Consider the following 15,921-nt stretch of genomic DNA (forward strand, 5'->3'; position numbering starts at 1 on the left):
ATGGGAGGAGTCTTGAATTATCTCTGTTGTGAGGAATGGAATTACTTAATAGGGTCAAAATTTCAAACTGCTTCTCGGGGGTGGAGTTTTGGGTGGGGAAGAGATTTTGAATTGCTTGTCTATGTGGGATGGGGTAGCTGGATTCCAAGTTGCTTCTTGGTAACGGAAGGAGAACTGAGGTTTTTGGTGCATTGTCTATTTTTTGCCATCTCCACAGGACATTCCTGGCCCTTGCTCATTAATTGCTGCCAAAAATTGTGATGGAATTCTCTCCACTTGCCTGGATGAGTGCAGTTCCAACAACACTCAAGCTCGACTCCATCCAGGACAAAACAGCCCGCTTAATTGGCACCCCATCCATTATTGTAAACCTTCCCTCCACAACTGGTGCAGCAGAGTGTACCATTTACAAGGCAGTGCAGTAATTCACTAAAGCTCCTTCAACAGCATCTTCCGAACCCGTGGCTTCTACCATCTCAAAGGAAAGGGCAGTAGATGTATGGGAACAACTCCATCTTCAAGTTTCCCTCCAAGCCACACACTGTCTTGACTTGGAACTATATCATTGCTCCTTCACTGTCGCTGGGTCACAATCCTGGGACTTTCTCCCTAAAAATACTGTGGGTGCACCTACACCGCATGGACTGCAGGGGTTCAAGAAAGTAGATCACCACCACCTTCTTGAGGAGAATTGGGATTGGCAATAAATGCTGGCCTAAAATAGGGGTGCTGCCCCCGACGATGTCACAGGCCACGATTTCGCTGACTCTGAAGCGGGACAAGAACCCGGAGCTGTGTGGGTCCTACAGGCCAATATCCCTGTTGAACGAAAAACTGCAGGCCAAAATTTTGTCCTCCAGGATTGAGAATTGTGTTCCGTACGTTATTGGGGATGACCAGACGGGGTTTGTTAAGGGTAGGCAGTTGGTGGCCAATGTAAGAATGTTGTTAAATGTGATCATGATGCCCCCAGAAGGTAGGGAGGTGGAGGTAGTGATCGCAATGGATGTACAGAAGGCTTTTGATCAGGTAGAATGGGATTATCTGTGGGAACTACTGGGACGGTTTGGATTTGGGCGGGGCTTTATTGACTGGGTCCGGTTGCTGTATCAGGCTCCTGTGGCAAGTGTACGGACCAATAGGACAACATTGGACTGTTTTAGACTGCACTGGGTACGAGACAAGGATGCCCCCTCTCCCCACTGTTCGCGCTAGCTATAGAGCCGTTGGCAATTGCTCTGTGAGCCTCAAGGGGCTGACGACCTGCTTCTGTATGTATCGGACCCATTAGAGGGGATGGAAGAAATCATGAGGATTCTAAGGGAATTTGGCCGGTTTTCGGGGTATAAGCTAAATATGGGGAAAAGTGAGATGTTTGCTGTCCAGGCGAGGGGACAGAAGAGGCGATTGGGGAAGCTGCCGTTTAGATTAGTAGTGGGAAGCTTTAGGTACCTCGGCATTCAAGTGGCGCGAGAATGGGACCGGCTGCATGAATTAAATCTGGCTCGGCTAGTAGACCAAATGAAGGACGATTTTCGGAGATGGGACGCGCTCCCGTTGTCATTAGCTGGGAGGGTGCAGACGGTAAAGATGACGGTCCTCCCGAGATTCCTGTTCGTGTTTCAATGTCTCCCCATCTTTATTCCGCGATCCTTTTTTAAACGGGTCAACAAAGTGATCTCTGGCTTTGTTTGGGCGGGTAAGGAAGGTAATGCTTGAGCGGAGCCAGGGAGAGGGCGGGCTGGCGCTGCCAAATTTTAGCAACTATTACTGGGCGCCGAATATAGCCATGATCAGGAAGTGGGTGGTGGGGGAGGGGTCGGCATGGGGCGTATGGAGACGGCTTCATGCAAGGGCACCAGTTTGGGGGCATTGGTAACTGCACCTCTGCCGTTCCCGCCGGCACAGTACTCCAACAGCCCCGTGGTGGTGGCGGCCTTGAGAGTCTGGGGGCAATGGAGGGGACATGTGGGGGCAGAGGGAGCATCGGTCTGGTTCCCAATCTGTAATAATCACCGGTTTGCCCCGGGAAGTATGGATGGGGGGTTCCGGATATGGTGGAGAGCAGGGATTGAGAGGATGGGGGATATGTTTATAGAGGGGAGCTTTCAGAGTATGAGGGCGCTGGAGGAGAAGTTTTGAGGTTCAAGTATCTGCAGGTGCAAGACTTCCTACGTAAATGGGTGTCAACCTTCCCGCTCCTACTGCTGAGGGGGATTCAGGACAGGGTAGTTTCCAGAGGGTGGGTAGGAGATGGGAGCATCTCGGACATTTACAACAAACTTATGCGGTCAGAGGAGACACAGACCGAGGAGTTAAAGCACAAGTGGGAGGAAGAGCTGGGAGGAGAGATAGAGGATGGTCTCTGGGCGGACGCATTGAGTAGAGTATACGCGTCCGCAACATGTGCCAGGCTCAGCCTGATACAATTTACGGTCGTTCACCGGGCTCACATGACAGTGGCCCGGATGAGCAGATTCTTTGGGGTGGAAGACAGTGTGCAAAATGCGCGGGAGGACCAGCGAACCATGTTCACATGTTCTGGGCATGTCCGAAGCTTAGTGGAGTTTGGCAGGGGTTTGCATATGTCATGTCCACGTTGTTTAAAAGCGAGGGTGGCGCTGAGTCCAGAGGTGGCGATTTTCAAGGTGTCGGAAGACCCGGGAATCCAGGAGGAGAAAGTGGCAGACATTCTGGCCTTTGCTTCCCTGGTAGCCCAGAGACGGATACTCAAAGCCCCCGAAGTCGGAGATCTGTCTATCGGACATGGCTAGTTTTCTCTGTTTGGAGAAAATCAAGTTCGCCTTGAGAGGGTCACTGTTAGGGTTCGCCCAGAGGTGGCAATCGTTCGTAGACTTCTTCGCGGAAAATTAATCGTCAGCAGGGGGGGAGGGGGGTCAGTTCAGTTTGGAGCAGGGGGTTAATAAAGGTGGGACCTGTAAGGGAGGAAAACGGCTTTTGCACTGTTTATAGTTTCATGTACATTGTTTATTGTGTTGTTATAATACCAAAAAATATCAATAAAATGTTTATTTATAAAAAAAATTAAAAATTGCTGGCCTGGTCATTGATACCCACATTCTGTGAATGATTTTTGTTTTGTAAATCTGGTTTTACTCTTCACAGAGAATTGCAGTACTTCAGTTTTATCGGTCAACTCCAGTTTCTTCCACTGAAAGGAATCATCACATGATTGCACAAAAATCTTTAACTTTTGTAATGTGATGGACTTACGTTGACTAGTTGTTCTCTTGTATGTGAACAGTTCATTTCAAAGCTCTTTGAAGCAGTTTAAAAGTTGCTTACAGAATCATTGCTGTAAGATGTCAGCTCAGAATTAGTATTTTGGCACTCTTCTTGCCTGGTTCATACACCACTGGAACATAATTCAATTTGTGTATAGCAATTGATTGAAAGACGAAAAGTAGATTATCCACCATAGATATGATCATTTTTGTTCTTGGAAAGATGCACCTTGGTATACATCTGTTTACAATTTGTGTTAAGAGTGTAGAAAATGCAGTTCTTTCAGGCAGATTGATAAAATTTGTTTTTAACATAAATTTAGAGTGCCCAATTCATTTTTTTCCAATTAAGGGGCAATTCAGCGTGGCCAGTCCACCTACCCTGCACATCTTTGGGTTGTGGGGGCGAAACCCACACAAACACGGGGAGAATGTGCAAACTCAACACGGACAGTGACCCAGAGCCGGGATCGAACCTGGGACCTCGGTGCCGTGAGGCAGTTGTGCTAACCACTGCGCCACCGTGCTGCCCCAGATTGATAATTTTAATCCCCATGTGTACTATGAGAGGTACTGGTATACAGCAAGTCACTCTTTCATTTTTGCATTGAAGGTAATGTGCTTACATACACTACCATTTCCCTCAAAAGGCAAAAATAAACCTATTGGAATAAGTCATTCAAGTTACAAGAACAATACGTTGCATTTATTTGGTGACTTTAACATTTACAAATGTCCCATCGTTATAGAGAATTTCTACAGCAAAATTGGACTGTAATTAAAAGGAAATGTAAGGAAGAGATGTGCTTGGCCAAAGAATTGAGATTTAAGTGGCAAAAGATTTTTACTGGATGAAATTGTGGCTTATCCAAGACTTGGAGGTTAAACCGGCAGTTTCATCACACAGACACTGGAAGGGTCATGAGATATGTATAGGATTCGAGTACACGGAGAAGGAGGGATCCTGGGGACTTTGGTAATAGTACATGTTCTGGAAGGTTCTGTAGATGTTTTGGGTTTGATAGATAGGTAAGAGTCCATCTGTGAAGGAGTTCCACTGAGCTGGATAACAGAGCAGGATCATTGGAAAAATATGGGGCTGGATTCTCCGATTTTGAGGCTATGTCCCCACGCTGGCAGATACGACAGATAAAATGGCTACCGATCCTCCGTTTGGCTGGGGGCTAGCATCAACGCAGTGTAGAGTACTTGGCCCTAGCTTCCAAAACGGCCCAGAGAATTAGTGGGTCCGTGGTCACGCCGTGCAACATAGTGCCGGCTGCTCATGGACCCGACCTGCGAAATAGTGCTTCCCCCTTTGGCCGGCTCACGCGCCCCGGACAAAGCCCCCCCTGCCCGTGGATCGGCCCTCCCCCAACTGTGGCGACGCTGGAGAGTCCGCAGCCACCACGCCGAGTTCCCGACAGATGAGACCACGAGAGACCCTGAGTACTCTGAGTACGCCGCTTTGGCGGGGGCGGAGCATTGCAAAAGCGGCGCAGCTCCCGATTTGATCGGGAACTTTGATTCTAAGGCCGATCGCCGAACGCGATTTCACAGTCTGTGATCATAGAATCATGCCCATGGTGTTTTTGATCATTTTGATAACTAAGAGCAGTTGAGGATGAAGAGGATTTGTGACTTCAGTTTGTGCCATGGCAAGGGTGAAAATCTGATTAGAGAAATCCGCGATGGAATGCAAGAAACAGGGATTTGGCTAAAATTAACAGTCAAATGTATTTGCAAGATTTGTAATACAGAAGTAAAAGAAAACAGCAAAATATGGGGTGGTCTACATAAATTGAAAAGAATTACAGTTTGTGCAACATACGCATGGTTGTATTCTTCTTTGAAAGAAGTTCGATATGCATCTACAGAACACTCATGTAGCCTAGTTCCTGTTCCTGCATTTAGGGAGAGTGCAAAATCAGGTAAGATTGCTTTTCCTGATTTGCTGTCGGTGACTCTTGCTGGATTTATGTGTCTGACCTTTTAATACCTAACATGAGTCAGCACCTTCAGGAGAGAATGGGATAAAGTGGCAAAGCATAAAACTATCAAAGTAAATATTGTACTCGTCAAAAGATGCATTTTTAAAACTTGTAGTTTTGAGGCTTCTTGCTTTCCACAGGGAGGGGAAAAATTACAGGTGAGTCAATCTAGATTTGTCTTGCCTGTCCACTGGCATTTGGCATGAGTCATTGGATGAAGGTTTACCAGACTGATTCCAGGAATGGTGTGACTGTCATACGAGGAGAGATTGACTAGGTTGGGATTGTTCTCGCTGGAGTTCAGAAGAATGATGGGGAATCTCATAGAGACTTATAAAATTCGAATGGGACTAGACAGGGTAGATGCAGGGAAGATGTTCCCAATGGTGGGTGTGTCCAGAACCAGGGGCCACAGTCTGAGGATTCTGGGTAAACCATTTCGGGTAGATATGAGGAGACATTTCTTCACCCAAAGAGTGGTGAGCCTGTGGAATTCATTACCACAGGAAGTAGTTGATGCTAAAACATTGAATATATTCAAGAGGCGGCTAGATATAGCACTTAGGGAAAATGGGATCAAAGGCTATGGGGAGAAAGCAGGATCAGGCTATTGAGTTGGATGATCAGCCATGATCGTGATGAATGGCGGAGAAGACTCGAAGGGCCAAAAGGCCTCCTCCTGCTCCTATCTTCTATGTATGTATCTATGAACTTAGAAGTTGCTTGCTTATATACCCTTTTCATTGGGAAGGAATGTGGGAATCAAATGGGGGGAATAAAGTAAATGGGGGAAATGTGGTACAGTCTGAAAGCTTGTTGACCAGCTCGTTACTGAGGATACTTTTACCTGAAAAATCGGACATCACCAGAAGTACATGGGGTAGAAATGTTATCTTGTCTGAGATAAAGCAGCAAAAGATGTCAAAAGCTATATTGTTTGAAACTCCAATACAGGTAAGCTGTGGCTTTGGTCTTTTTGAAGGTCTGCATGCATTAAAGGAAAAACATATATTCATTTCACATAATCCATGTCTCACAGAAGTAATTAAACAAGGCAACTGGGAGAATCTGATTATGTTCTTGTGTTAAGAAATTTAAACTTCAGGCAAGACACTCTGCTTCAGCCCTGTCACTTGTTATTTGTTAATTTAGTTAATGAATCCTTTTAGTTTAGTATTTTTTTCACTTAAAAGAGGGACAAAAGTCAGAAATGGCGATTTTGGTTGCAACCTTTTTGGGGAAGCTACAATTTGATCCTGTACCTCCGATATACCTTCAATTCTGGCTACTTGACCCAACATGAATAGCAGACAGAATTTTACATTCGATAAGCAGGCAGATGTCCCAATCCAACTTAAATTTGGGTATGATGATGTTAGATCAGCTTGATTCCTTTATTATGGAAGCAAAGCAGGTCCAAAAGTCCCCATTCCTTCCAACCCAGGCCAATACACATCATTGAGGCAATTAAATTGCCAATTCCCTGGTATTTTGCATAGTTCATGCAGGGGCAGCACAGGCAGGTGGGAATCGAGCAGAATGTTCCAAAGGGCTTCAGGTCAGGTAAGAGCCAACACCTTGGAAGTAGAGGGCTGCACCTAAGTCTACAGGGGAAGTCGGTGAAATTATCTTGCGTTGTGCACAGGTTTGCAGTTATGCCAATGAAGATGTCAACTGTGAGGGGCTAACTTAGGAAGAATATCATCAACCAAAGAGGGTCAATTACAGGGCAGGGTGCAGCAATAGAAGCCAAAGGTGTCATGGGAATAGTCCACTCCTGTTGTCTAGATGCCCCTTAAATGCCGCTATCGTATCTGCTCCCCAGGCAGAGCGTTCCCTGCATTTACCACCCTCTGTGTAAAAAAAAAAAACTTGCCTCGCACATCTGTTCTAAACTTTTCTCCACGCGCTTTAAACCTATTTCCCCGAGTGCTTGAATCTCCTACCTTAGGAAAGAGCATACCAGGCAACATCCTAGTAAACCGCTTCTGTACCCTCTCCAAAGCATCCACTTCCTTCTGGTAGTGTGGCGACCAGAATTGGACACAATATTCCAAATGAGGCCTGTACAGCTACAACATGACTTGCCAGTTTTTATATTCAATGCCCTGACCGATGAAGGCCAGCATGCCGTATGCCTTCTTGACCACCTTATCCACATGCGTTGCCACTTTCAGTGATCGGTGGACATGCATGCCCAGATCTCTCTGCTTGTCAATACTGGCAAGAGTTCTACCATTTATTAATAATCGCTTATTGTCACAAGTAGGCTTCAATTAAGTTACTGTGAAAAGCCCCTAGTCGCCACATTCCGGCGCCTGTTCGGGAAGGCTGGTACGGAAATTGAACCTGCACTGCTGTTATTGTTCTGCATTACATGCCAGCTGTTTAGTCCACTGTGCTAAAGCAGCCCCCTCATTTACTGTGTAATTTAACACCACCCTTCCTTCCCATCTCGTCCTTTACCCTGTCAATCTCCCACGCCGCCTCTTGCTTACTCAACTGGAGGGCCTGCATCCTGCTCACTTTCTCGTATTCATACGCTGCACCTCTGGCCCTCGGTAGCTGCCCCACCGCCTTCCCTGTGGACACTAATTCAAACTCCATCTGGAGCCTCTGCCTCTCCTTCAACAGCCCTGCCTCTGGGGCCTCCAAACACCTTCTGTCCAGGATCTCATCTACCAGCCTTACCATCTCCGCCCATTCTGCCTTTTCCCTATGAACCCGAATTGAGATAAACGCCCCCCTGACCACCGCGTTGAGTGCCTCCCTCAGGGTGGCAGCCATGATCTCCCCCACATCATTTAGATCCCAGATGGCTGCTCTCACCTGCTTGCACACCTCCTCATCCACCAACCGCCACCCCCCCGGTCTATTCGCAGATCCACCCAGTGCAGTACGTGGTTGAAGACCACGATCAACGAATACCCCAAACCAAACATCCCTGTCAGCAACGCCTTATTCAGCACAAAAAAGTCAACCGGGAGTACAATGGGAGAAGTACAAAAATTCCTTCGCCCTCCCAAACCTCACAGGTCCACCCCCCTGTGATTCATGAACCCCTTCAGCTCGTTCGCCACTGCCGAAACCTTCATCGACCCCAGGCTCAACTGGTCCAAATTCAGCTGTTAAAATCCACCCCCATGATCAACCGGTGCACGTCCAAGTCAAATCTTCTGCAACACCCACCTCACGAAATCTACATCATCCTAGTTTGGGACATAAACATTTACTAGGACCACCGGCATCCCCTCCAGCTTCCCACTCACCATCACGAACCACCTCCTTCCCCCACCCCCCACCAAATCTGCCACAATGTTCCCCACCTCAAAGGCCACCTTATTCATCAGCACCGCCATCCCCTTCATCTTCATATCCAGTCCAAAGTGGAGCACTGTCCCACCCATCCTTTCCTCAGCCTTATCTAGTCCCCTATCTTTAAGTGCAATGCAAAAAGGCTACGTTCGCCTTCAGACGGCTCAGGTGTGCAAACACACATGAACATTTGACCAGCCCATTCAACTCCCTCACGTTCCACGTGACCAGTCTGGTCGAGCGCTCCCGCTTTTTGAACCGGCCTGTGTCACGCGTTCCTCCAGACGCACACTCGGATGACCACTGTCATCGATCCTTTTCCAACTGCGCCAAATCAACCACACCCTTGTCAGCGACACCCCCCCCCCCCCCAATCAAAGCATCAACCCCATTCCCCTCCCCTACACCTACCTCCTGACAACCCCCACTTCACTCCCGTTAACTAGCTTGCCCAGCTAGCATCGTGGCCTTCACCCATGGCTTCTATCCTCCCTGCTCTTTGCCCTCCCCCCGGATTCCCCTCCCCTTCTCATTCACACTCTCCTAAAATGCAGCAAAAGGTACACTCGCCCTTAATGTTCCCCCATGAAAGTTCTGCCCTCCAAAAACCCTGCGATCAAAACAAAAGAAACGCTACAAAGGGAAACTTTTTCAGAGAACAAACAAAACCTTGCACGAACTCCTCAAGTTCAATGTCCTAACTCTCTTGCCAGTCCATTGTCCCTCATGAACTTCATTGCCTCTTCTGGCATGCCAAAATAACACTCACGCTTCTGGAAAGTCACCCAGAGGCGGGCCGGATACAGCACCCCAAACCTCATCCCTTTCTTAAAGAGGGCAGCCTGGACCTGATTAATCCCGAACCTCTCTTCGGCAGTTCTGCACCCAAGTCGTGATACACCTGCAGCTCGTTTCTTTCCAGGTGCACTTCCTCGTCTGACTTGCCCACCGAAGGATCTTCTCCTTATCCAGAAAGCGGTGCAACCGCACCACCATTGCCCGCTTGCGGCCTCATCAGCGCCCTGTGCACTCGATTGATCTCCAGGGGCCAGTCAAAGGTCCCTCCCCCATCAACTGCTCCAACGTTTTGGCCACGTACAGGCCGGCCTCCGCACCTTCGATGCCTTCGGGCATCCCCATGAGAGGGTTGGGATCGAGGAGGAATCTTGTAAGGGGTCTAGTTTGAGGGCTATGGTGATGGCAGCATTGCCAAAGGCTCCGAATAGGTATTCAAGCAGCCTGGTGGTGCAGTCCACAGTGAAGATATGGAATCAGTTGAGGCATTTTAGGGTGGAAGGGATGTCGGTTCTAATGCTGCTTTGCGAGAATCATGAGTTTGAGCCGGGGAGGATGGATAGTGTATACAGGAGGTGGAGGGGAGTGGATGTGGTCAAGGTGAGGGATCTGTATTTGGAGGAAGGGTTCGCCAGTCTGGAGGAGCTAAGGGAGAGGGGCAGTGAGTTCGGGTATCTGCAGGTTAGGGACTTTGTGCAAAAGGTCTGAAGGGCGTTCCCTAGGTTGCCGGGATACACCCTGCTGGAGCAACTGCTGCTCCCGGATGTAGAAGGGGAGGGAATAATTGGGGATGTATACAAGCGGCTGGGGGAGCAGGAAGGCGAGCGGGTGGTGAAGATCAAAGAGAAATGGGAAGCATAGTTGGGAGCAGAGATCAATTGGGGAGCATGGAGTGAGGCACTACGTGGGGTAAACGGGACCTCATGTGCAAGGATGAGCCTGATACAGTTTAAGGTGGTGCACAGGCTGCATATGACTCGGGCGAGAATGAGTGGGTTCTTTCAGGGGGTAGCAGATGAGTGTGAGAGGTGTGGGCGGGGGCCAGCGAATCACGCGTGCATGTTTTGGGGTTGTGAAAAATTGGGAAGGTTCTGGGTGGGAGTGTTCGTAGTCTTAGCCAGGATAGTGGAGGAGGAGGTGGATCCAAACCCTTTGGTGGAGATATTTGGGGTCTCAGAGAAGCTGGAGCTCATGGAGAGGAGGAAGGCCGATGTCTTGGCCTTTACCTCTCTGAATTTTGCTGGAGTGGCGGTCGGCATCGCCACCAGGGGTAGCGGCTTGATTGGGTGACCTGTGCGACTTCCTGCGATTAGAGAAGATAAAGTATGAGATAAGGGGCTCTTCCGGGTGGTTTGAGGAAAGGTGGGGGATGTTTGTGACCGTGTTTGAGGAGTTGTTCATCGCAGGGGAGGGGGGTTGAAAAAGAGGAAAAATCTGTACAGACTGTATAGTTGATTGTAGGGAAGCATGTTTCCCGGGGTGTTTGTTCGCTGTAACCTGTTCGCTATAATCTGTTTCGATACATGTTTGTAATAAAATACATTTTTAAAAAGACTTCACCCTTTGGACGGGGAAATGACTAGAAAATACTGCCTTGAGCGGGAGCCATCAAATGTGCGACCGCTCACTCCATGGTCGCCATCTGAAGTCCCCATGTTTCTCATTCTAGTTGATGCTCACTCGAAATGGCCTAAAGTTGCCATCATGAAGTCAACGTCATTGGAGAAAACAGTGTGTGAAATCTTCATATTCGGTTATCCTGAACAACTGGTCACTGATAATGGGCCATGGTTCATATCTCAAGAGTTCATAACCCACTTCAGGATCGAACCTCACTTTGCCACAAATGGGCTGACAAAACATTTTGTATAGATGATGAAGAGGTGTAAGCATGCAGGTACAGCAAGCGGTAAAGAAGCAAATTGTATGCTGGCCATCATAGCAAGAAGATTCGAGTACAGGAGCAGGGATGTCTTGCTGCAATTATACAGGGCCTTGGTGAGACCACATCTGGAATACTGTGTGCAATTTTGGTCTCATCTGAGGAAGGATGTTCTTGCTCTAGAGGGAATGCAGCAAACGTTTAACAGACTGATTTCTGGGTTGCAGGACTGTTGAATGAAGAGAGATTGAGTTGGTTCGGATTGTATTCGCTGGAGTTCAGAAGAATGAGGGGGGATCTCATAGAAACCTATAGAATTCTAACAGGACTAGGCAAGGTAGCTGCAGGATGGATATTCCCGATGGTGGGGTGTCCAGAACCAGGGTCATAGACTGAGGATACGGAGTAGACCATTTAGGACAGGGATGAGGAGAGATTTCTTCACCCAGAGAGCGGTAAACCTGTGGAATTCTAACCACAGGAAGTAGTTTGAGGCCAAAACATTGTGGGCGGGATTCTCACGCATTTGGCGCGATGGCCTGACGCCAGTGCCAAGAGCGGGGCAAACCACTCCAGCGTCGGGCCGCCCGGAATTTGCGGAATCCTCCGCACTTCCGGGGGCTAGTCCGGCACCGGAGGGGTTGGCGCCGTGGGCCAGCGCAAGTTGCCGCATGCGCAGAACCGCCGGCGTGTTTCCTGCGCTTGCGCAGTGAGTTTTGTCTCCGCGCCGGCCATGGCGGAACCTTACACCGAGGCCAGCGTGGAGGGAAAGAGTGCCCCCACGGCAGAGGCCCGCCCGCAGATCGGTGGGCCCAGATCGCGGGCCAGACCACCGTGGAGGCCCGGGTCCCCTCGAGAACCCCGCTAGACGGCCGACATGCCAGGTCCCGCCGTGATGGACCATGTCCATTTCATGTCGGCAGGACTGGTCGAAAACTGGCGGCCGCTCGGCCCATCGGGGCCCGGAGAATTGCTAGGGGGGCCGCTGCCAACGGCCCCTGACCGGCGCACATGATCCCCGCCCCGCTCAAAAACCGGCGCCGGAGAACTCGGCAGCCAGCAGCAGAGCGGGATTCACGCCACCCGCCCGACGAGGGGTCGGAGAATCCCGCCCTGTATGTTTCCAAGAAGGGGATAGATATAGCATGTAAGGCGTCGGTGTTCAAAGGATATGGGGAAGGCGGGATTAGGCTGTTGAGTTGGATGATTAGCCATGATCATGAATGGTGGAGCAGGCTCGAAGGGCCGAATGGCCTCCTATTTTTATGTTTCTATGTTTCCCGAGAACCTGGGACAATGGGAAAAACAGGATCTCAATTGCAAATCAAAAGGGGTGGCGCAGTGGTTAGCACTGCTACCTCGGCGCTGAAGATCTACGTTCAATTCCAGCCCCTGGTAACTGTTCGTGAGAAGTTCGCACATTCTCCCCATGTTTGCATGGGTTTCACCTCCACAACCCATAGATGTGCAGGGTAGGTGGATTGGCCATGTTAAATTGCCCCTTAATTGGAAAAAATAGAATTGGGAACTCTAGAAATTGCGAATCAAACATCGAGTCAAACACCGATCCCTACATCATCTCTCGGGTTAGAGTGGACTTGCAGAAGTGGGACAGCCTTCCATTGTCGCTGGTGAGCCGAGTTCAATCTTTTAAGGTGAACATTTTGCTGCGATTTGTGTTCTTATTTTAGTGCCTCCCTGTTTTTCTCCCAAAGTCATTTTTCCGGGAGATGGAGCGACTCATTAGTGGGCTTCATGTGGGCGGGGAGTACACCTCTTATTCAGAGAAGGGTCCTACAGATGGAAAGGCAGGTGGGAAGGGGTAGGCAGTACCAAATTTGTTGTATTATTACTGGGTGGCCAATCAGGAAAAGGTAATGGGGTGGTTTGGTGATCATGAGCTTTGTTGGGTACAGATGGAGTCGAGGTCTTGTAGAGGGACAGGTCTGGAGGCCGTGGTGACAGCATCTCTGCCGTTTTCACCAGCAAAATATTCTTTGTTTTTATAAATATTTTTATTCTCCTTTTTCACGTTTTCTCCCAAATTTACACCCAACAATAAACAACAATCAGTAACGAATACAATGTCAAGCCCCATATCAATAACAATGATCCCATCCTCCCACCAAACCCCCAAACATTAACCTGCATGTTAACATAAACAAATGACAAAAAGGAATCAGGAATAACCCATAGTCACCATTAACACATACAGTCCTTTCCCCCCCCCCCCCCTAATGTTCGATGTTATCCAATTCTTGAACGTGCATAATGAATAACGCCCATGAATTGTAGAACCCCTCCTTCCTTCCCCTCAGTTCAAATTTGACCTTCTCAAGAGTCAAGAATTCCAGCAGGTCCAGCAATACTAACCACTGTGACACTGTGCTGCCCCACACACATCTTCTACCCCTCAAAGAGCCAGTTCATCCTCGCCCTTGTACGGTGTGCTCTATATACCACCTTCAGCTGTATCAGCCCCAACCTCACACGAGGTGGAGACATTCACCCTCCGGAGCACCTCACACCAGAACCCCTCCTCCATATCCTCTCCCAACTCTACCTCCCACTTTGCCTTGATCCCTTCTAGCAGTGCCTTCGCCTCTTCCAAAATAGCCCCGTAAACCGCCGATTCTACTCCCTTCAGTCCCCCTGTCGTCAGCACCTCTTCCAGCAATGTGGAAGCCGGCTCTGCTGGGGAGCTCTGTATCTCCTTCCTGGCAAAGTCTCGAACCTGCATGTATCTAAATATTTCCCCCTGCTCCAGCCTACACTTCGCTCCCAGCTCTTTCAATCCTGCAAACCGACCCCCAAGAAATAAACCTTTTTGTGTCCTAATTCCTTTCTCCTCCCATCTCCGAACAGTTCCATCCCACTTCCCTGGCTGCCAGGGAAATATTTTGGGAATCCGGTGGTAGTCTCCACTTTGAAAATATGGTGGCAAATCCATCAGCATTTTAAGTTGAGGGCAGTGTCAAGGTGGGCTCCAATCTGTAGGAACCACTTATTTGAACTAGCGAAATTGGATGTTACATTCGGGGGGTGGAAAGGCAAGGGGTTGGAGAGGGTGAGGGATTTGTTTCTGGAGGGGCGATTTGCAAGTTAGGAAGAGTTGAAGGAGAAAGGGGAACTTGGGGGGGCCAGGTTTGTTCAGATATTTTCAGTTGTGTGACATTGTTCGGCAGGCATTTCCAACTTTCCCGGAGGCACCGGCGTCTACCTTGCTGTGAAGGATACTCTTGTGTGCAGGTTCGGAGGAGGGCAGCATGTCTGGGATGTATGGGTGGATCATGGGTAAAGACCAGGTTTCAGTGGATGAGGTGAAGGCCAGGTGGGAGGAGCTGGGACCCGTTTTGGAGGAGGGGGTGTGGAATGAGTCCCAGCATAGGGTGAATGCTATGTAATGCTTGATACAGCTTGTGGTATTTAGGACGGACCTCATCTGGGCCGGGATGAGTCCGTTTTTTGAGGGGGTGAGGATAAGTGCGAACTGTGTTCGAGAGGGCTTGTTCACCATGCGCGCCTGTCCCAGGCTGATTTTTTTTTTTGGGGGGGGGTTCCTTTTTCCGCACCATGTCTGCAATCTTGAACATTGACTTAGAGCCCTGTCCGTTAGTCACTGTATTTGGGGTGTCAGACCAACCAGATTTATGGGGGGGCGGATGCTTTGACATTGCTGTTGGCCCGGAGATGAATGCTGCTGATGAACGCCGCCCAGTTTCGAAGATTGGCTCAATGATTTGATGGAATTCCTGTACCTCAAGACAGTCAAGTTCATGGTGAGGGGGGTCGATCGATGGGTTCAATTGTAAATGCCAGCTGTTTATTTTGCACTTTAAAGATCTGGTCGGGTGGCACAGTGGTTATCATTGCTGCCTCACGGCTTCGAGGTCCCAGGTTCGATCCCGGTTCTGGGTCACTGTCTGTGTGGAGTTTGCACATACTCCCCGTGTTTGCATGGGTTTCAGCCCGACAACCCAAACTATGTACCGGGTCGGGGGGTTTGCCAAGCTAAATTGCTCTTAATTGGAAAAAATGAATTGGCTACTCTAAATTTATTTCTAAAAACAAAAAAAAAGATCTGGTCACTGTGAGCTGTTGCGGATGGGGGGAAGAGAGGTGAGTGGGGGGAGGATTGCTTTGGGTTTCATTTCTGTTTTTGGGGTTACTATTGTTGCCTGTATTTTTCTGATGCGTGTTGGCACTGTTGTGTTTTGTAAATAATATTAATACAAAATGTTAAAATTTAAATAAATATTGTTTTTTTTAAAAAAAAAACAATTTCCAGTTTCCAGGCCCTAAACGTCTTCTCTTCACTATGGATGTCCAGTTGCTTTCTACTTCCATCCCCCACCAGGATGGCCTGAGGGATCCCTGCTTCTTCCTTGGACAGAGGCCCAAACAATCCCCGTCCATCACCCTCCTCCGCCTGGCAGAATCTGTCCTCTGTGAACAATTTCCCTTGTCTCACTTACTCCAAGTAAAAGTTGTCACCATGGATACCCACACATGTCCCAATTTTACCAGTCTTTATAGAGTATGTGGAACATTTCTTCCAGTCCTACTCCATCCCCCTCCTACAACTCTTTTTTTCCGGGGAGTGGAGTTGATGGTGCAGTGGCATTGTTGCTGGACTAGTAATCCAGAGACACCGGGTAATCCTCTGGGGACCTGGGTTCGAATCCAACTATGG

General features: G+C 48.8%; 1 protein-coding gene across 4 annotated transcripts in view; it reads left to right on the forward strand.

Moving 5' to 3' along the window:
* mybl1 (v-myb avian myeloblastosis viral oncogene homolog-like 1) overlaps positions 1 to 15,921 on the forward strand; it is a 149,883-nt gene that overhangs the window by 117,965 nt on the left and 15,997 nt on the right. For 3 of the 4 annotated variants that reach the window (XM_072467643.1, XM_072467646.1, XM_072467644.1), the window contains one exon: positions 218 to 1,787. The exons of the other annotated variant lie outside the window; for it this stretch is intronic. In XM_072467643.1, coding sequence (XP_072323744.1) covers positions 218 to 433 — 216 coding nt within the window. In that variant the 3' untranslated portion in view covers positions 434 to 1,787. Of the gene's footprint in view, positions 1 to 217; positions 1,788 to 15,921 lie in introns of those variants that run through there. 4 annotated transcript variants of the gene reach the window in all.

The sequence above is a fragment of the Scyliorhinus torazame genome, chromosome 11 (assembly GCF_047496885.1).
Source record: "Scyliorhinus torazame isolate Kashiwa2021f chromosome 11, sScyTor2.1, whole genome shotgun sequence".
Taxonomy (NCBI): domain Eukaryota; kingdom Metazoa; phylum Chordata; class Chondrichthyes; order Carcharhiniformes; family Scyliorhinidae; genus Scyliorhinus; species Scyliorhinus torazame.